This window comes from Acanthaster planci, linkage group LG08 (assembly GCF_054643075.1).
Source record: "Acanthaster planci isolate LZ-2023a linkage group LG08, COTS_SCS, whole genome shotgun sequence".
NCBI classification, from domain to species: domain Eukaryota; kingdom Metazoa; phylum Echinodermata; class Asteroidea; order Valvatida; family Acanthasteridae; genus Acanthaster; species Acanthaster planci.
The window spans coordinates 77309-98660 of NC_141784.1; the positions used below are offsets into that span (position 1 = coordinate 77309).

General features: G+C 41.8%; 1 protein-coding gene across 1 annotated transcript in view; it reads right to left on the bottom strand.

Moving 5' to 3' along the window:
* LOC110978061 (uncharacterized) overlaps positions 1-21352 on the bottom strand; it is a 41046-nt gene that overhangs the window by 8600 nt on the left and 11094 nt on the right. The window contains exons 14-50 of the mRNA XM_087140456.1: positions 20677-20730; positions 20070-20114; positions 19609-19662; positions 17966-18064; positions 17187-17231; positions 16845-16898; positions 16239-16337; positions 15662-15715; positions 15011-15064; positions 14527-14580; positions 13519-13572; positions 12785-12829; positions 12575-12628; positions 11994-12038; positions 11540-11593; positions 10887-10940; positions 10303-10410; positions 9926-10024; positions 9582-9680; positions 9097-9150; positions 8657-8710; positions 8093-8146; positions 7148-7201; positions 6670-6723; positions 5733-5786; positions 5477-5584; positions 5245-5298; positions 4932-4985; positions 4751-4804; positions 4447-4554; positions 4132-4185; positions 3679-3732; positions 2483-2590; positions 1784-1891; positions 1076-1183; positions 625-678; positions 196-249 (exon numbers count right to left, since the gene is read on the bottom strand). Coding sequence (XP_086996582.1) covers positions 196-249; positions 625-678; positions 1076-1183; positions 1784-1891; positions 2483-2590; positions 3679-3732; positions 4132-4185; positions 4447-4554; positions 4751-4804; positions 4932-4985; positions 5245-5298; positions 5477-5584; positions 5733-5786; positions 6670-6723; positions 7148-7201; positions 8093-8146; positions 8657-8710; positions 9097-9150; positions 9582-9680; positions 9926-10024; positions 10303-10410; positions 10887-10940; positions 11540-11593; positions 11994-12038; positions 12575-12628; positions 12785-12829; positions 13519-13572; positions 14527-14580; positions 15011-15064; positions 15662-15715; positions 16239-16337; positions 16845-16898; positions 17187-17231; positions 17966-18064; positions 19609-19662; positions 20070-20114; positions 20677-20730 — 2466 coding nt within the window. The remainder of the gene's footprint in view (positions 1-195; positions 250-624; positions 679-1075; positions 1184-1783; positions 1892-2482; positions 2591-3678; positions 3733-4131; positions 4186-4446; positions 4555-4750; positions 4805-4931; positions 4986-5244; positions 5299-5476; positions 5585-5732; positions 5787-6669; positions 6724-7147; positions 7202-8092; positions 8147-8656; positions 8711-9096; positions 9151-9581; positions 9681-9925; positions 10025-10302; positions 10411-10886; positions 10941-11539; positions 11594-11993; positions 12039-12574; positions 12629-12784; positions 12830-13518; positions 13573-14526; positions 14581-15010; positions 15065-15661; positions 15716-16238; positions 16338-16844; positions 16899-17186; positions 17232-17965; positions 18065-19608; positions 19663-20069; positions 20115-20676; positions 20731-21352) is intronic.

Consider the following 21352-nt stretch of genomic DNA (forward strand, 5'->3'; position numbering starts at 1 on the left):
CACAATGACGTGGCATCGCCCTTGCAACATTCATCCAAATTACTCTGTATCTACACGAGTTGCTCTATGATGTAAGAACTTTTCTTTAAGTATAAAAATACCTTTTCTTGAAGTATAAAAATACCAGTGTGACAAAGCAAGTGATAATGAGATCAACAAAGCCGAATGCTGGCATTCTGAAGGTTCTCGACTCACTTTAGGCCCAGCGGCACCTGGTCTGCCTGGAGGTCCACCCCATCCCTTATGTCCCTACAGATGAAAATGGAATAAAATGAGTCAGAAAATGAAACAAGTAACAGGCATGCAACTTCGTCTTTGACCAAAAAAATAAGGAAATTCCAATCTGTACAAGACGTTGTGCAGTGTTTTACAATTTTCAGTGGAACAAATGTAAAGTGAAAATGAAGAAATTAGCTGACTCGAGGAAAAGCTGCATGCCTGGAGAAGAAAAATCATCCCAAAATATGTAAGGCAACTATCGACATCACCCTTTTCACATGCTACATTTTCAACAGCGTATCTCCTGTAGTCTTTTTCAACACTTATGCCTCCAATTAAGCGAGGTATTACACAGCTTACCGTTGGCAATGTTTTAATGCATAAAGCAGATCATATCAAGCTTACCTGGACTCCTGTGGCGCCAGTCTCTCCCCTGGCTCCAGCTGCTCCAGCTGGCCCCTGTGACCACGATAAGAATCGGAACAAAGTTGGAGCAAAATGCCAAACAAAATAAGAACTTGGGGAGACCTGGCTAATGAGGAACAGTTGAAAATAGCCAGGCATGGTCATCAGACCCAGCATTGTCCAGGTAGATGCAGAACTAGACAAAGTTGGTTTGAGGGAGCCCAGCTATTTTCAAATTGTTTGCTGGGAAGGGTCTTGGTGGAAGTTTGTTAGAGGCCATGTTTCCCAGACCTCAGTTCAGTTCAAATCTTTTATTCTCCCCAACACATAGATGAATAGAAAGAATTAGTGAACACGTTATACCTCCGTACAAAAGCACCTGATCCCACTGTCGTCAAAAAAATTAAGCGATCAAAAACGAGGTAGAATTGAAATTGAAAATGAGACTCACTGCCGGTCCCATGTCACCGTCAGGTCCCTGGCTGCCTCTTGATCCAGCGGGTCCAGCGGGTCCACGAGCTCCACGCTCACCTGGACCGCCACTTGGTCCTTGTCGGCCCTGGCAAGAGGAATGTCAATAAATGCATTTCCTCCATGTCAAATTCCACTGAGTGGATTGGGCAATGCGGTGCCCCCACCTGTTGCTGCACCTTTGTTACTTTCGAGGCTTGCAGTAGAACAAAGACAGAAATAAATCTGCTCCACGCAGGGATAAGGGATGGTGTAATTTTACACAGCAAGGACCCCCTTTGATGGGAACTCACCATGTAAGCTTACAGGCTCAGGCACATTTGGCAGGCGGACGCACTAAGCATGCACGGCCAATTTCTGTTGGAATATACAGTCTCAATGTGTATCCAGCACATGTCATGAAACCTCTCTTAAACTTTTCTCTTCTTTGGCAGAGAGGGCCGGGGATGCCTCTTGCAACAGCAGATAAGAAATTTGCAGATAATATTCATGTTGTGTTCTCCCAGAACTGTCCATCGGTGACAATGCCAAAGTTCTCAGGTTTCCTCAGTACCGGCAGCTGATTGGCTTTTCTGACTACACTATAAATTACACCGAAAGTGCTTTGAAATACTTAAACATACTTGAAAAATTACATAAAGTAACATTTCTCCGTCAGCAAGCGGCACAATGTCCAAGTTAATCTTACAGGCATTCCGGCACTGCCAGCTGCTCCCTGGGGTCCTTGAGGTCCTTTGTCACCTTGAGGTCCTTTTCCTCCCTTGGCACCCGTTGCTCCATCGGAACCGTCTCTGCCCTTTGGGAAGCAATCATCAGTAGGTTTAAACAATCAAAAAATGTTGAGGGATAATTTCCTTCTGGGCTTCTTATCAATGCAAATTCATTGTTTGCCTTATTCTCATCTGTTCGCATTATTATAGCACAAACAATTATTCAGGGATAAAATGATTAGCCCATTACAACACAGATAAACATTCCAACTTGCTTGTGACTGGCTCTTAAGTGATTTTTGCATAGAACAAATTTACGGAGATGTATTTCCACTATGCAACAGCTCAATGAAATTTTACAATTATGTTTATGTAAAACTTCCTGCTTTTAGTACACGAACAACATCAGTGTTGTTCTATGTAGTTAGGGAATGTTCGGTGACAGTTGGATACACTGGTAACTTCAAAGTGCTCTGAAACATTTTAAGATAACTGCATAAGTCTTAACTAACATCAACAAAATCCAGCTACTCAGGGTTGCCCACTTACAACAAATGTGCCGAAAAGTTACAGCCATGTCTACGTTTTATGGAATGACCTTTAGTTGAGTCTGGGTATATCTGCCTCCCGGTTGTGTATCAGGAAACCAAAAAAGTGACCATCGAGGATAAACTCACGTCAGATCCGGTGGGTCCGCGTGGTCCCTTGAGACCCTGGACTCCTGAGGATCCAGGAGCACCGTCTGATCCTGGAGAGCCACGTTTACCTGGGGCTCCATCAGCACCCTGGTTAAGACCAAAAAAAAAGCACAGTCATCAGTCATGGACACCAGGCAAGATCATAACCTGCATCACTTCCAAGCTGCGTGTTTACAATTTGACTAGATCCAAAGAATGAGATTTATTTCAGTGAAGTTACAGCGACAAACTCCTGTGGTATGTACCAGTTGTAGGACAACACACAAACTGAGCGGTGTGGACTGATAGACTACTGAAGCTGGCTAAGAATTAAGAAGGAATAGAACAAAAAAACGAATGCAGGACCACTCTGCCACTGGAATATCAAAACTCAGCATCTGATTCGTGTGTGTTCACACAGCTGCATAAACCACTTTCTTTCAAGTTCAATCCCACATAAAACACATCAAGAACAATCTAAAATACACTGGATTCCAAACTAGAAAATCAAAATTTTCAAATGACACACACCCTTGTTAACCACTTCATGCCGGGGTATTTTTCAATGTTGATGATGCTGGGCCGGCACGACTATCATTTTTTCCGTTTTCAAAATCCTTCAAAAATTCATCATTTCATTTAACGGTCGTTTGTAACTGCACCAAGTAATCTTTAGGCACTACTCTAAGTTGACAGGTGACCTTCATTGACGCCTGAGTATTTCAGCCAGGCCAGCAGCCTCGTAAACAGAGCCCAGATTGTGCAGTGTTGTATAACTGTCTTTTGTTCACGAACTTGGCTTAGTGCACTGCTGACCTCTTTTCAATAGGGGCCAGATTAGCGTGCAGCGGTGCTGTGTGGCTCATCGCTGCGGTGGTGGAGCGCTTTTGTCCGCGGTGGTAATCCGCTCGCTCTCAATGCCCCAAACCCTGGTATACGGTTTCAAAACAAGGCTGGATTATCACCACTTTTGAGAGTGAAAAATGTCGGTAATGCCCAGCAGCCTGGTCTTTTGTTCGGAGTACGGTCTTTTGTTACAGGGCCCGTTTTCTTTGTCCGAGTTCGGAGACCCCGGCCACCCGTATAAACCATACGTCTCCGATCCCGGAGTCCCCCGCAGGAAGTGGTTAAAGTTTGAAAAAAAACATGCAACAACGTACATACGCATCAATTTGAAAAGTGTAAGCAGTACTTACAGGGCGTCCAGCAGGGCCAGTTGGTCCTGGGGCTCCCATTGCTCCCATGCCACCCTAGGGGAAGGGACAGGGGAACAAGAGATTACTATTCATGAAACAAACGTACCAAGATTAAGAAATGAAACCAGTGATTGTGTCTATTTGATTAATTTATCACATGCACTTGCACTAGCAAAACAGATATGCAATAAACAATAAAATAACAATGCATTTCCATGCAAACAATTGATCTTATTTAGCCTCCAAATTTCCTGGAACTTTTGAGCTATGATAAAATTTAAAAAAAAAACCAGTGAACTGTTTTTGAAAAGCAAACAAATATTTCCACTGCTTGAAATTATTTGTGCTAAACCGCCCTCTAAACTTTGCCTCTGGATTTTATACATCATGAAAATGTTCACACACACAAAAAAAATAATAGAGCTTATGAAGGCATCTGTGCTGGATACTTACAATTTGTCCGATTACACCAGCAGGGCCTGGTGGTCCAGCAGGGCCAGGAGCTCCCTTTAGAACAAAACAACAAACTAAAATGATCACTCAAACCAACTTGGGGTAAATGCTGCTCACATTTGAATGCCGAGTCTGTTTGTCCATGCCAGGTTCAACTTTGCTAGTGTTCTGTCAGCATTTCCCAATGACAGCTGGTTTGCTACAAAGCCTAAAAAGGAAATGACACTTGACTGTCCAGAATAAGAAATAGTGATTTCCGCTGGTCACTTGTGAAATCCATTCGAGAGAGCAAATTGGGCAAGGGACAATACTCACGTCAGCTCCATTCCTGCCGTCATCACCGCGTGCACCCGAAGGTCCTTGGGGTCCTGCAGCACCACGGATACCTGCTGGGCCTGAAGAACCAGTCTCACCACGTTGACCCTAGAAAGACAGTTGTACACTGTGTCTTATATTCAAGTGCCAAAGAATAAGATTTCAAAACAGGAGATCAACAAAACTGTGACTCGCTTCTGGGCTGATAATGACGATCACAAGTAATGCAACTGCAGGATTCAAGAATGCGACCTTTGGAATGCCATACTGCTGCAAAATCTGACACAGAAGAAGGTATACTTACAGGTGCACCTGGTTTGCCACTTGGTCCAGGCGGTCCAACCTCTCCTCGTGATCCCTGAATGCAAAGACAAAAGAAACGAGTGACGTTGTTGATTGTGAAACAGGAAAACTCATCCTCTACCAAATCCTGCCACTTTATGCAGCTTCATGACATCTGAATGGATTTCTAGATTTCTACTTACGGGTGCACCACTGGGTCCAGGAAGTCCCACTGGTCCAGAATTTCCACCGATGCCCTTTGAAATTCAAAATCAAGGCTAAAGATTAGAAACAGTCAGCATTATGGGCATTAACAGACAGACTATGGTGAGCAATTACTGACAATCCAAAATTCTCAGGTATGAAATGACACAAATGATTGATGGGAATATCATAACACCCTAACAAAACCAGCAAAGGCCATGACAGGCACAGAAATGGCAACCTGGCCTATGACACCCATCGTTCATCTTGTGCATTGACTTCAACAGGTTCCAGCAAGAGGTATGTACATACCACTGATCCCGATTCGCCTGGTTCCCCGCGTGCTCCCTGGGCTCCGGTGGCTCCCTGAAATCAAGCGATATTTCCAGTAATACCACAGAACCTTAGTAAATGGCTTCTTAATGAAGCACAGTCTCTTCTCATTCAGCTCAGAAGGGTTTCTTTTCTCAGTTTGGGAATTCGGGGAAAATTTTCATCTTATAAAGGAGTGGGGGCCTTGAATTTCATCCCAGGATTTACTTACCGGAGCGCCAGTACGGCCTGGTCCACCCACTGATCCCTGGACTCCCGGATCACCAGGATTTCCTTTGGGTCCCTTCTCTCCACGAGCTCCTTCTGCTCCTTGTGGTCCCTGTGAATAAAACAACAGAAATGTCAGGTTGAGGAAGATGCCGCGATGATTCAAACAAAACACTGCTTGCATAAGTTGAAGTCAAGATAAACTGTAAGCAAATACATGTTCTTAAATTAAGGATATCATCTGACAGGATGAGTTTTACCTGTCCTCCTGGGATGCCTTGGGCTCCACGATCGCCTGCTCTGCCTCTCTCACCCTGTTTTAAAGGATCACAAGCAAGTCGGTTTGACTGCAACACTCTTTATCTCCGCAATTTTAATCAGCCCCTACCTTTTTTTTATCCATTATCCAAACCTGTCCTCAATCCTCCAATTTCAATACGAGTTTACTTACGTCCTAAGGGGTTAGGATTAAGAGTAGCCTGAGCGATTCTACTGGTCAATATTGCCATTTGGGTACAAAGTCAGCAACACAGAAGACCTAAGTTCAGGCGTACAACTTGGACTTTGACAAAAAACGAGAAAATTCCAATCTTTACAAGACTTTGTACAGTGTTTTTTCAATTTTTTATGGCAAGAGCGTGAACTGAAAAATGAGGAAATCAGCTGATCTGAGGAAAGGTTGCATGCCCGTGAGTTTCAATACTTGCACAGATGGAAACCCTATCAACAGTGGAAATAAGGGGAGGGAGGCCCCCACTGAGAGTTCGTGGCATCCTTGGATGACCCCCATTAAAATATTGGAATGCGGAAGCCACTGTTCATTTGCTTTCCATGTCTCCTTGAAATATTGTCGGGTTTCCTAGGTGACCCCTCAAAAATTTCACTCCAGTTACATCACTGCCTGTCAAGGACTAAATTCACCCTAGAAGCCATGCCTATCGAGTAATGACTGGGAAACCCAATGAACAAGTTCAGGAACTAAACTAGATTTTACTTCAACAGGTGGAGGACCAGTTCAGAATACAGCCTGCATACTAGGTTGAATGTGCAATCCAAGCTTCCATCCATTACGCGACAAGTGAGGCACCAAAAGAAAATCGGGGAAAGAAAGTGTTCCCCTTTATGCAAACAGAACGTAAGACATGAGGCAAGTTGACCACAGAAAGATGTTCAATGTTGAGACTGCTGCGAGCTTACGGGATTTCCTTTGGATCCAGGAGGGCCAGTTCTGCCAGATCTTCCAGTACCTCCCTGCGTATTAAATACAACAAACATCCAGAGGGAAAAAATAAAGCCAACACAATATGTCCAACATTCAGCGACGGGGCAGAAGTGGAATAGGGCCAAGTTCACACGCTGCTAATTTTGTAGCACTTTGCCATACTAACTTTTCTTGCGAGCAGCCTGTAGATCAGCAGACGTTATCGACTAGTAAGATTTATTCAGATTAGACGTCATAAATGAACTCTTTCGTTTTGAGATTACCTAAAATGAATACCAACCAACACCAAGAGTGATAGGAACCTCGTTCTCTGCCCCACCTGAGGAGAATACATGTAAAACAGCAGTATATGGTGTATGACAGCCATCAATGATCATGCTACACTGTGGGGGGATATTGTACAGGGGTGCAGTTGGTGTCAAGGCACTGCATTTCCCTGATGTGAGAACGTACCGCTTCACCACGCAGTCCGGGAGATCCCGCTGGACCGGGAGGGCCAAGACTTCCCTGTGAAGGGAAAACAATCACAGGAAGATGAATCATAAATCTCCTCTAATGAGCATACAACTGAAAAACCACAAATGTCTACAGTTCTTTCAATGCAAACCAACCCTCCCAAACGTAAAGTTGTTTCTAGTGCCCTGGTGCACAAAGGCACTGTGAGACGAGAGGGATTTGTAAATGCCAAAAGTTCAAATGTTGCTTCAGTAAATCTTTTCATTTCCAACTATATACATGTACTGGAAATTACAAAAAAAAAGCAATTTTTAGAATTGCTAAATGGGAAAACTGCTTCAAAATAGATGCAGTCACATGAAAACTCTCAAAATGTGATGTCACCAAAATAGAACCAAAACTATTTCTGTGCCCTCATCTCTATGCAAGAAGCAGCTCCACACACTCAGCTATTATGACTTATTATGATTAATTTACGACACATCTGCAAAACAAAGTACAAATTTGATACAGCGGACTGGACTGACCTTTTCAAATCTATACACAAAAGCATCCTGTTGACATGTTCTATCCTGAGCACTGTTTCAACTAAGTGGGGTTGCCTTATATGCTACATTTTGACAAGATATTTCCTCGAGTGAGCCGTGAGCATGCATTAGACATAAACTCGGCTAAAACGTGAGAAACTGCAAAACGTAGGTTGATTTTTCACAGGAAAAAGTAACAATCTGCCGATCTCTTTCCTACTTGTTTATCTCTGTCTACTTGTCATTTTGCCTTTGAGAAACATTCTGCTAAGATCAAAAACTTGCGCCCTCTGTCCATTGCCAGTTTGTGTTTAAAGTCACTGCAGCCAGCAAGAAGTTTGCGGCATTTGTTGGATTTTATATTTCTGGAAAAAAGTCAAAGAAGAAACTATCGGAAGAGTCATCAATGACTTACCCTCTGCCCTTGATTTCCTGCATCTCCACGCTTGCCTGTTGCTCCTTTTGCACCCTGCGCAAGAAACAAAAAATTGTTTTCACCATCACTGGCCATCATTCTTGTCAAGAGTCAGACCAGGATTTTTTCCATGGGGTAGCAGGACTTCTTTTATTTGGGGGGAGGGGTGGGTAACGTACTGATAAGTATCAAAGTGATAAACCACAGATAGAAAAAAGAGGATCAATTCCAAGGTGTTTTGAAGCAAACTGGTGATTTCCATCAACTTTTGTCCTTTGTTTGTTTCGCTCACTTTGCCTTTCGATTCTACTCTTTTTTTCCTGTTTAATTTTTTTTATTTCCAGGGGTGGGGGGCTGGAGGGAGGGCCTTCCCCCTCCCCCTCCTCCCCATGCCTGTGATTCTTGTGGCCATCACAGTTTCTGTCCATCTCACCGTTACCATCACTGTCAACATCAACAGTGGATTCACTCAGTTTTCGGGCACCAGTGAAAGCAGAAGTCCATATCCATAGAATCCAATAACAAATTTGATTCTTCTGAAAAGGATAAACAGCAGGTACTTACAGGTGCTCCAGCATTTCCAATAGCTCCAGCACCACCTCGGTCTCCTGGAGCACCCTGCCAAGTAAACAAAAATAAATTCATGATAAATGTGAAGATAAAAGTGCCACATTGTACACACACTCTATATTTATTTGCTCTAAGGAGTCCATAGCGCAGTCCAAAAAGTAAGTCAAGATGAAGGCCCATGCTTTCTGCATGGTAGGTATCATTTACTTTCCACTCGCAGTCCAGTTTCCCATGCACACCCATGAGAAAGTAGTTTTCCAACCATGTGGTATTCCTGCACACTACAATCATCCAGTAGTCTGACTCAGTAGGCACAAAAATGAGCGACAGTGCCTGTTCCATGGCTCTAGCTTTGAGTAAAACTGTGACACTAACTAGTGTGGCAGCATTTCGCCCACGATATAAATGTCACCAACAAAACTTGACGCACTTACGGGGAGGCCTGGGATTCCAATGCGTCCTACATCCCCAGCAGCTCCCTTGTCACCCTGGAAGATAAAGAAAAGGGCAGTTGATCCTATAAGTTGTCTACTGAAAACAAAAATCACGGACCTTGATGATTTTCAAATGGCTTAGTCCACACAAGCTGGCATTTATGCAGACCTTTTTCTTCACGGGTCCGTAACAGGCACGTAAGGTTACTGTTCGCTGTGTCTACAACCCCTGGATACGTCCTGCAGCAACACAACTGCCCAGATGGCAAGTTTCAGCAGTTTCTGGGCTACAGCCTCCAGAAGTGCATGTGCCGTGTTAAGCCACAGCCAAAGATTTCAGGAAAAGCCATGACTTGGTCTTCAAACTAGCTCTGTAACATGTGGAGCCTGGAGCACACATCAACTGTGCTTCTCTTGGGTTGACTATATTTCTGTATAAAAATGCCCACTGAAACCCACAGAGTGGATTGGGTACAGTGCCCTACCGGTTCTCCGTCACGTCCATCACGTCCATCAGCCCCAGCATCACCGTCTGGTCCTGTAGCTCCAGCCAAGCCCATTGGTCCTTGAGCACCACGGTCACCCTGAAAGAATTTCAAGTCACTTATTATGAAAATCGCCAACTGCCTTAGTATGACACTTATCTAAACTAAAAGATGTTGGATAGAAAAAAATCTTTAAGTACATACTTTAATTTAAGGTCAAACGTATCAGTGCCAAACAAGACAACAAAGAATTTCTTCTGAAACACTCCTTCGATGATTTTAAGGACATTTTGACCAGCCAGAATTGGTCCCAGGGCACTTCCAGTGAGTATAGACAGACTTACAGCCATTCCCTGTGGTCCACCCTGTCCTGGGGGTCCAGCTACACCGGCAGCACCACGTTTACCCTGGGCTCCACGTGGCCCTGGTGCTCCAACTCCACCCTGGCCAAAAAAAATCAGTGCCAAACAGTACCAACAGTCAGAACAGAAGTCTTTCAGAATACTCACGGCAATATTGAGAGCTCCCAAAGTGCTCAAAACAAAGGGGCTCATTTGAGTTCTTAGCATCTGTGAGTTCTGTATTTCTTGGGAAGTGAATATTTCTTGACATCCGATTACCATTTTTGCAGACTAAGGAAACCCTACCGGTGTCCAAATCAAGTATTTCAACTGTCCTTACACAAATTGACGTGAAATGTTTGAATATTCCAACAACTTACGTTGGTTCCTCCAGGTCCGATAGCTCCCTGTGGTCCGGCATCTCCACGCGCACCTTGAGCTCCAGCAGGTCCAGCTGGGCCCTGAGGTCCAATGTCTCCAGGGGTACCCTGACAGATCAAACAGAAACCTACTGATCTCAGCTTACAAAGAATGACAACTTTTGTACAGGCAATGTCACTGTCAATAGTTGGCATTTGTATCAAGACACTGAGTGGAAGTCTGGTAACTGAATTACTAAGTCTCTAGCCTATCCATTGCTGACGGTGAGTGTAGGAGTCCAAATACATCACTCCACTGCAAAAATGGGAGAAGTCACAGAAACTTGATTGTGAGATCTAATGTCACTGTTGACTACAGTGAAAGCATCAGTTTAAAAAATGTTACAAAAAATTTTAAAGATTGAAAGAGACAAAGACCTGTTCCAGTAAGGATTTATCGGCAATTGATAATTATTCACTTTTCCTCACTTTACAGGAATACATCAGGAGTAAACTATACAACTTGGGCCCAACGTATCAAATCAAAGCAAAGTCATGTTTTCAAGGATCATATTAATGAACCCGGTCAGCTGCGGTCAACTTACACTCGCTCCTCTTGGTCCAACTGAGCCAGGGTTTCCGGTCCTTCCTTCTTCACCCTGTACAGAGGTAAACCAATCAGCATAAATGGATGGACACTGACATCGGGTTCTGCAGGTGGGCTCAAGCTAGGACAACTACAAGTGTGCCGAACACAGTAGATATCACTAATCATCAACCCGAACTCAACTCAAGCAATCATCATTAATAGGATCTGTTCAGAAGATGTCAAAGTACCACACGACCACAGAGTTTCCTCAAGACCGGCCACCACCAGAACAGGCAAGCAGTTGGTCAGCAACCGTACATCTTACATCATAAGCTGGACAGTGGGACTTATTTCCTCACAAAATTACCATGAATTCTTTATCCAATGGCATAATGGTCACTCATCACATTTTTCTGCTCAGTGCAGAGTAACTTGGCACAAACAGCATGAAATGTTGTGTAATGTGAGAACTGGCTTCACCTGATGTTGACCCAACAATCTACAATGAGCATCAACATGGACAAGCAAGCATATTTGTGAACATTTAGAGGGTAACAAACCGTTCAGCACGACTTTCCCAATCAGAACAAGAAGACATCTCCAAACAGATTTCAATATATGAGGTTCCGATCCTGTTTTTCAAAGACTCAATGAGCTGGATCAACTCACATCTGCTCCTTGGGCTCCAGTTAGGCCAATGTTGCCTCTCGCCCCCTGAGGACCCTGTTGGCAGAAATGAAAATGCAGAAACTTGGCCAATTTGGGTATTGCAATTGCATGCCAACACAAGATTCAAAGATCAGAAGTACTAAGATTGAAGCTGCAAGCCTACATGTCAATGAGAAATACTGATTATGCACAGTAAAGTGTGCAATGTCTTCTTTCAAATTTTGAAAAAAATGCAAAAACTAAAACAGATGTGTTAGAAGAGTTTGAGCTCAAAACGAACTGGAGTTGTTGCTTTCTGTTCACGCTCAATTAAAGGGCAGGATGCCAAAAACTTGTTCCGTTTGGGATGACAAAATTATCTGCACTAAACTTGATTGCACATTTCCAATTTCATATCACTTGCCAAAAGCAGACAACAAAACACAACGAGCGGATAGAAGTTTTTTAAACATACATTCGGCCCAGGTGGTCCGGGCTGTCCATCGCTGCCAGACGAACCCTGTGAAATGAATCAAAATACAATCCAAACGATGAAATGAAATGCAAATGGATGTGTCAAGTAGTCATGCAAGTTTTGTTGGAAAAACTGACTAGGAAGGCAAACAACACTACCGGTAGACAGAGATCTGGAGTTCAGTTTCAAATTACAAAATATTTGTCCAACAGCTCAGAAAGCTTCAAAACTGATGTAGCAAGCATAAAGTTCTGGTCTGACATCTGAGGGAGTTGGTGATTTTCAAGGTTGATACATACAAACAATGGGTCAAGTCAAAGTGAAAATGGTGGGAATATTAAGTTAAGCTCCATGAGAAATGTGCAAACCACTGTAGTGGCAGCAGAGGAGATATACAAGCAATATTTCCATTTGAGAAGGATTCAGCTGCAATAAAATGTCAGGTCCTTGAACTTTGTACAGTCTTGTATAAAACTACTGCTGTTTTTTTTCAGTTAATAGAGAGGGTATTAGATGTTTTTGAGCACCAAATCTCTATTGGTCCATTGTCGAGAGGAAAAAAAAAGCAAAGAACAACTTACAGGTGGTCCTGGCTTTCCCGTGTTGCCATCTCGTCCAGAGCTTCCGGGTCGGCCCTGCGATAAAAAACACAAATCAAGGTAAAAGAGTGAGTAGGGAAAGAACTTGCACCAAAGAAGCTGAAGGAGAAAAACAAACACCTGCCAATAACAAACACTAGCGTTAAGTACAAAGGTACAGACACTGAAATACAAACAACAAGAGGGATCTACCTGGGCACCGGGGGCTCCGGCATCTCCTGTACTTCCAGCCTGACCCTGTAAATCAGTTCAGAAAAAAAAATGATGTTTATTTTCAAATTACAAGTAGGGAAAACAATTGAACTCTCTCTTTGAATTGAACAGAAAATTACAGACGGATTTCATTTTGAAATTTTCATAATTTTTGAAGCCTTTTATTCTTTTTGATCTATTTGACTGCTTTATTTCTGCATCTGTGTTTCACTGTATTTTGCAGTCATTCAAAGAACAAACGAACCGGCCTTTGGGTTATTGTTACCACCAAAGGACCCAAAAAGTTAAGACTGCTTTTTCTAATCCAAACCTATTTCGAATGGCCTATTTAATTGTCTTTTTCTCCACACTATCCAAATAATTATTTTACTTATCGTATTTATGACGTATTTGCCCTCGTATGAGTGTTCTTTTTTTTTAGTTGTATAAAATTATGACAATGTGTAAAAAGGAAACAAACTCCCTACAATTTTGTGATCTTTTCTTTACAGCCAGTCTCTTCTCACAAAGATCAACATGTGACAGTTATTTTTTCAGTGAGTAAATTTTAACATCTAACATATATGAGACATCTGCTACTGTCCTTGACCCAATCTGCCGTGCTGCTTCACTCCACACTAAACCCCGTCCAAAACAGAAATTCAAAAACAACACATCACTGTTTACACGGCTCAGGGCGACATTTGTCCAAAAGAAGGCTTAAGGTTCCTCACCCCGTCTCCATTGTCTCCGGGAGCTCCAGTAGCGCCTTGCGGTCCAACATCACCCTGGGAGACAAAATAAAAACATATACATGCATTTGATACTGACAAGTCTTGGTGCACACACTGGTCGTGCTGACCACTGCACTGGCTGAAGTTAGGAGGAAGTCAATGGACATAAACAGATGCAAAGGCTGAGAAGGGGTGCTGGAAAAAAAATTGCAGCTGAGAAGATTGATTTACTGACTTACACTAGCTGACTGAAACCTTCCAACACTTGAGATGACCCAAAACTATAATCACTGGGTTTGGTACTAGAGCCATCATATCAGAAGGCTGTATCACTTGTCACTTCCTTGGTCTTCCAAATCATCTCTTACATGATAATATTGCCAGGCAACACCAGACCACCCACTATTTCTTTGAAATTCAGTTTCAACTGATATATTTTAAGGAGATCTTGTTCTTACAGACTATGATTTTTGTTGTATTTCTATTCTGAGCACTAAGAACTGTTGGAGAAACTACAAGGTCTCAAAGAAAGCACTGTACAATGCTGTTGAGAAGATGATTGTATTTGAAATGAATCTTCTTATTAAAAGGAATAACTTGCAAATTACAACGTCTGAGGTATATATTTACTTTCTTTTCAACAATTGAATTATTTGTAACCAACATTCAAACACATAACAACACATTGTTACACTTAAACATTTTAATCTGAAATTTAAAGATGAAACAAATGTCACTGAATCTCTGATACTTTTATTACAATACTTAAATTAGTCGAACTCATCTACCTTGGAAACTTCTGTCAACAAAGACAAAATCTGATGTTTATTGTATTTGATCAGATAGCCAGGCCCCAATTTTACTTCCTTTCAGCTGAGAACCAGTGCAGAGTGAAATCAATCAATAAGGCATTTGGGTTGGTAACCTGTTTTGTTTAGCAACAGTTTCCGTGCTAAGTAGATTTGTTTACTCAGTATTTTTCAAGACACTGGACTAAATTCAACTCACCCTCAAGCCAGGAGCACCAACAGCACCTACAGGACCTTGTGAGCCAATACTTCCCTGCAAGAAAGTGGTGCCACAACAGAATCTGTCGCTATGCTGGTTACAATCTTTTTTCAATGTGTAAACGTCTAAACTAGTTCTTTTAATGTTACTTTGAGGGGGAAGAACAAAAAAAATTCCAGAAATGAAATATACAGAATGAAGTGAAATCAAGTAAATGGGTTGGTGCTTAAGATTTATGCTGAGCGAGGAATGCTTGTGAAAGATTCTTCAATAGGGAAGTGTTTCTGACAGGAATTCTTTCACAGGGTTGACATTTAGATATTGAAAATATCTGCTGAAATGTCTGTCATATATTATAGGAATAACCCAAAACAGCACAGTCATCTGTTCTGGATTTACCTGTTGATTTCTTCTGTCGAACAAGATTACCAAAAGACAGATACGAAAATGAGGTACTGCAAACATTCAATTATAGTTTACTTACTCGGGCTCCCACTGGCCCTCTTGGGCCAGTTCCTCCAGCCGGTCCATCTGGACCCTACCAAATGTGATTGATAGAGGAAAGTGTCACATTAAATTGTGATTATCCGTAGTGCAATTTCAATACTCAATGAAAGAGATCAGGATGACAAGAATAAATTTAAAGAAAATAGAAGAAATCTTAGAAAAAACGTTCCAGTAAATGTCAAATAAGATGGCCACTACACATTCTGACTGTAGTGGCAGGGTCACTGGGATCTACCAAAAAACGGAACAATTAAATCCTTCAGCGTTGTAGGATTCTGATGTTTTGGTGACTGCAGATTCGCCACACAAACTCTATAAATAATGATCACTGACAGACTTCCCCAGCAACCGAGCTGCTATCTGCTGTACAATTTGCCAAGAGAAGGTAAGACGGTTATGTCCACAAGTCTTGGCCATGGCTGGCAGGGATGCACGAGTCAGCAACTTATATCTGTTGCAAGGTTGCACTCAGTCAGAATTTTACTGAAATACACTGCCAAGCTTCCTAAGCATGGAAAACTGCAAAGGATCCAAAGTACACATATACAGACATCAGATATAGGCTTAACCATTCAACGAAAAAGGAAAACTTCCTGGGCAAACTGACGCTCCAAGATTATTTACTTACCGTAGCGCCCTCGGACCCATCAGCACCAGACTCCCCAACAGCACCAGCAGGTCCCTGTCCAGAGAAGAAACATGGGTGCATCTTTTTATCTCCTGGGGGTAACTTATGACCAATCATGCACAATTTTTCTAATACTGGATAAATGTTACATGCAAATATAGACACTGCCAATTAAGCACAACTATCATAAACACTGCACACAGAAAGTTTCCATTATTGTTGACATTCCAGATTAAGATTTTACCAAGTTCCAGTGCGTGATGTTTTCAATCCAAGAAATGTCAATCCCAGAGGCCAAATAATTTCTCATTGACTATAGCATTTTACACAATGATTCAATAATTGTTACTCTTTAAGTAATCTTGAAGAGTACTCTAAACATTGGGGGATGGTTACCTTGAGACTCAGTATGACTATCTTTAAAGCACACTAAAAAGGGATTTTAGGTGTGTTATTATTAGTATCTTGTAATAACAGGCTTCGGGTTCCAAGCATTAATTACAAACGATTCCGGCCAATTTATCAACGCTGAGTGGGCACCACTGCGCAAAATGTTCGAATAAATAATGCAACTCACAGTCACACCACGAGAGCCGTCAGCACCACGAGCTCCAGCCAGTCCAGGGTAGCCTTGGCCACCGGGCTCACCGCCGGGTCCAGTGGCCCCGCGGGTACCCTGTGTAGAGGGAGTAATTTTGCGAGTCAATTAGCTCCATACTTCACAACAATGAACAAACAGAGAGACAAAATGAGAACAATTTAACTAATTCTATCTGTTTAAAACCACATGCGCCCCTGATGTGGAGTTACAGCAAATTCCATGTATAAGGGTACTGGAACCCAATCATTCAGTGACTTGCATGTGAATGAATGTTCGTGTTACCTAAATTTATACTCGCCTCTTTACTTACACCCAGTTTTAATAACTTCTAATTGGCAAACCAATGAAGAATACCAGTTGACCAATCTTGGAAGCACCGAATATTAAAAAGTCTTGCCGAGGCATAACCCAGCAGCAAACAAAATTTCATTCAATTCTTTGTGAAGCCATGAGCACATCAGGGGTGCTACGAAGGGATTTCTTCCTTGGATTGGTAACCTTGTAAATTTTATACGTCTGCGATCACTTGTAATACACAAGTTGGAATACTTTAACAGTTTCTACAGTAATAAACTAACTTACAGCAGATCCTCTTGCTCCTGGGGCACCCACTGGGCCAGAGGGCCCTGTACCACCCTGTAAGGAGAGTACGTATGAAGAGGTTGATTTAAACTCAGTGCAAAAGCGAGTACAAAAGTGTGACAATCACTGGGGGGGCGGGACTACTCTATGATCACAAAGTGTTGAAGTCTTTCACACTTTTTTCTGCAAATATGAACTCCATGAGTGGACCAAATAAAAGGCGGCAAAAAAATGAGCTTAAAAGCATGAGGTCAACCTAGCTAGCAATCAGCATTTTGACTCTGCAGTTGTGAACTTTTGAGTGGGGTAACAAGATGGGTTAAAGGAACATGCTAGGCTCACCACATCACCAATTTGTCCGGCAGCTCCATTCGTTCCGTCATTCCCCTGGAAAACAACAGATGGCAAAGATTTTTATCAGGATCAGACAATGGAAAGTGAGAAGGGATGGACTTTCTCATGAATCCTTCAACTGCGCAAGGACTATGTGTTGAAGCTATTGGCGTCCACACACAGAGAAAACACACACATGGCATTTTTATAGCACACACAAATCTCTTCATTTATTAAGAATAAATTCCGTGATAACGTTCAAAAGCACTGTACATTTAAGACACATTAAATTACAACATGATTGAGCCCCACTACATGTAAAATGGGTCTCAGGTAGCCATCAAATGGCCCACATTTGCCCATGGTGCAAAGCCAGAGATGTAAAGTGTTGATTTGGAACAGGAAAGAACAAACTCTATTCGCATATGGACCAGACATGAATCAAAACCCATGACCACAGTTGTGAGAGGAAAGTGCCGTACCAACTACCCACCCAGGCCACCCAGTATAATAAACTGCTTTCATCTTTCTCCTAGATTTTATAGTTTTTCTCCTAGATTTTATTGCTTGACTGCCTTTTTGACTCCGTCTACAAATCCCTGTAAAATCTATGGGGGAAAAGGGACATAGGACAATCGAAGCAACTTTATGTCTGTGTAGTCATTAACCAACATGCTATTTCTTAATATGCAACACAGACAGAACACAAAGAGAGTAAACAGAAAAATTGAGTATGTGATTCAAACCTTTAGTAAACAACACATAAAAAGTCAATGTGGAAAACTTACAGAGGCACCGGCTGCTCCAGGGGCACCATCGGATCCACTCTCACCACGCTGACCTTGGATGCCTTGGATGCCCTGATCACCCTGAGGTCCTGCATCTCCCTGTCGGAAGGTCATCACAACAATGTTGATTCACAAACAACGGAGTATAACCACAAATGATGTCATACTGACCATCTGGCTGCACAAACCACCACTGATTCCATTGTTGCCGATTCCTCTTTGTGAACATTGTGGCATTTTCACCTGTCTCAGCTTTGTTAGCATCTCTGGATTTGCCAGATTGTGATTTTCATTACCTCTCCTACTGACTTTGGGGGTCTCAGATCGTTGTACTAGACGAGCAGTACATGATCAACCCAAAGATTGATGGATATTTGTAAAGGCCAAACAATTGTGGGCTTAAATGCACTTCTAATATGAAAAGATGACTGAGATGGGACAAAGTTATGATTTAAAAAAATCCCATTCATATGCTAACAGGCGAATAAGACTACTGCTGTTTCAGACATTATGGGGCAAGTTTGATGGACGACCAATTGTCAGCTACATACTTGTTGATTTCCCTGGTAACCCGAGTATAAAATATATTCTGAGTACCAAGCAAAACTGACCGGGGGTTAACAAATGATCGTCGCTTGAGCTGCTCTTTGGTGATTTTTCCGAACCTTGCCAGAGAATACTGACCAATGTTACACACTATTAAACATTAACCCTCTTTCCTTTCTTATCCAAATCATCCATCCATGCTTTCATTTCCAAAGAACTACCATACGGTGCTGCATTAGCCCTTTGTAATGACAAATAACGTTGCCAACAGTATGACAGTAAATTACATAGAGAACTTTAATTTTAGTGTTTAGTATTTCCAGTATGATAACGGGATGTGTAATTCAAACGCCAGCAGCCGATTTCCCAAATGTGGTAAAACTTTGAACCGTGCATATGCCTTGCACCACAAATTTATGCAGTAGCTGTACAATACACTTACATTCGATTTCATGAAAAATTGCATAGGTGCACTACGTTTTTAATAATATTAAATTTCTTGGATGAGGACAGAAACAGCTTTTATGATGGCTGTTTCTTTCCAGTTTAACAGCATTCATCACACAGTTGTTGAACTGCAGTTCTCCAATAGCCAAATAAGTTTTTTATTACCTTCTACAACAAAGGTGTACATTCTCAAAAAAGCCTTGTTAAGTTCGGCAGTGATGAGGCTTAACCGAACATGATAAGCTCGTCAAATTGTTCATTTTCACTTCAACTTACACCACCTAATATGATTGCATAAGTTACACCATAATCTGTCGTGTAAGTCATGGACTTATGCAGTGCATAAGTTCCGTAAAATTTGTTGAGCAACTTACGCAATAAAATGTGGCGTATAAAGTGGAGTTACACCACTGTGTAAAGTTTCATGAATCGGGCTGCAGAACTAATAACCAAACATTCAAATCTCTGTACATTTTTGATAATCCTTAATTCAGAGACTCACAAGAAGTCATCCACTTGAACAGAATGTTATGAATACTTTGAAGAGAGCATTCTGAATACTTCCATCTTTGACATGACAAACTGCACTTTAAAATGTTCACCCACTTTAATCATTCCTTCTAAGCCAGTGTCTGTCAATATTTGTTTACCTTAGCACCAGCCATACCCATTGCACCCATGGTTCCAGGAGCACCCATTGGGCCCTAAAATGGAAAGAGGTAAAGTTAAAAACAAGAGCAATACCATTAACAGCAAAAAAAGAAATGGGGTTGTATGTCTACTAAAAGTTAGGGTTGCACTGGTGTTATGTCCGAAATGTTAGGGGTGCTTGAACACCTACAACACCCCTGTTCCTCTGGGCCGACAATTTTAGCTTTACATATAGATGTTTGCACATCAAACACTTTCCACTAAGAGCACGCAAACAGTGTTTTTTCTTTCCACAATGCAATTCATTGTTCAAAAGGTGAATTAATCCTCCCTCCTCCTGGCATTATTTTCTCCATTTTCTTAGTTCTGTTTTCTCCTTTCACTCATTAACACAGTGCAAACATTGAGGGGGCTTGATCAGATCACAAAGATGGCAGGTACAATAATATTTTCTACTCACAGCATTGCCAATATCGCCATCACTTCCGTCTTGGCCCCTCACACCCTGAATGACATAGTCAGGCGAACACAAAGCATTAGCGCAAGTACCAGAGAGAAATATTTTTACGTTCAAATTCAAGCAGCATCCGTATTGGCAACGACAATGCATCACTGATTTGAGATTGGCTGTGAAGAATTTCAAATATTCAATTTTCAAAAGAATCCAATCCAGAGTTACCTAAACTTAGGGAGCACTCTTTAAGTGTAAATTTATACTGTTCTCAATACAACTAAAAATTCTATCATCTTCTTCAGTGATAATTCCAACATCTACAATGGAGCAAAGGTGCACTGCACGTATGGAAAGCAAGGTGTCCAAACAAACAAGTGGGTCAATTTTTTTTCCGGATGAAAATGTCCCTTTTTAAAATTTAATAACTAACCACTTGGGAGCAAAACATGAAACACATAAAAGGTATTTTCTAATACATCCGGATAATTAAAAAAAAGGGGGAGGGAGCGTGCCACTATTTGATAGTGGTCTTTCTTGTCTTGAACAGTTTCAGATGATAAAAGGTAATCCTCTGAGGTCACCGTCAGCACCAAGTACTGGACAAGTCACTTACAGCCACGCCTCTGCCTCCACGCTCCCCTCTCTCTCCCTGTGCACCACGGTCACCCTGAGGAATAAGCCATGAAAGATAAGGAATAAGTAACAAATAACGGACTACAGGGATGGTGCAGGCGTCCCTGTTCTACACAAGAATACTGAAAAACATGCTTACTGTAACTGAGCATCATTCTTTAACTTTCTAAAATGACTTTTTTTAACCGCATCTTTAAAAACGTTGGAAATTAGAACATTTTCCAGACGTTCTTGTTATCAACCCCTCCCACCAAACAAAATAAACTGATAAAAATTCAATTTTTCTCCATAATTTTAGTTTTAAAAACACGTTTGGGTTTTTTGTTGATGTCCCCTAGATATGGCTGTGGTTTCCGGGAGGGTTGTGTTATGTGCGTGGGACGATACAAATTCCCTGATGACCCCACAGTGTCACTGTTTGGCACTTTCCAAATGCTGTTCACATAGGCTGTGCCAGCACAGCTTAACAGTTGACACAAAAAAGTCTCTTTATAAATGACTGTTTTACAAGACCTTTTGGTGTCTATGGCTGTCACCATGACACAAAATTTCACATGCCTGTTCTTCAGAGACATAATAAAAATAATGCATATTCCTGAGTGCAACGGTAAGAAAAATCTCATGAGATCATAGACTGAATGTGGTATTCCATGGTG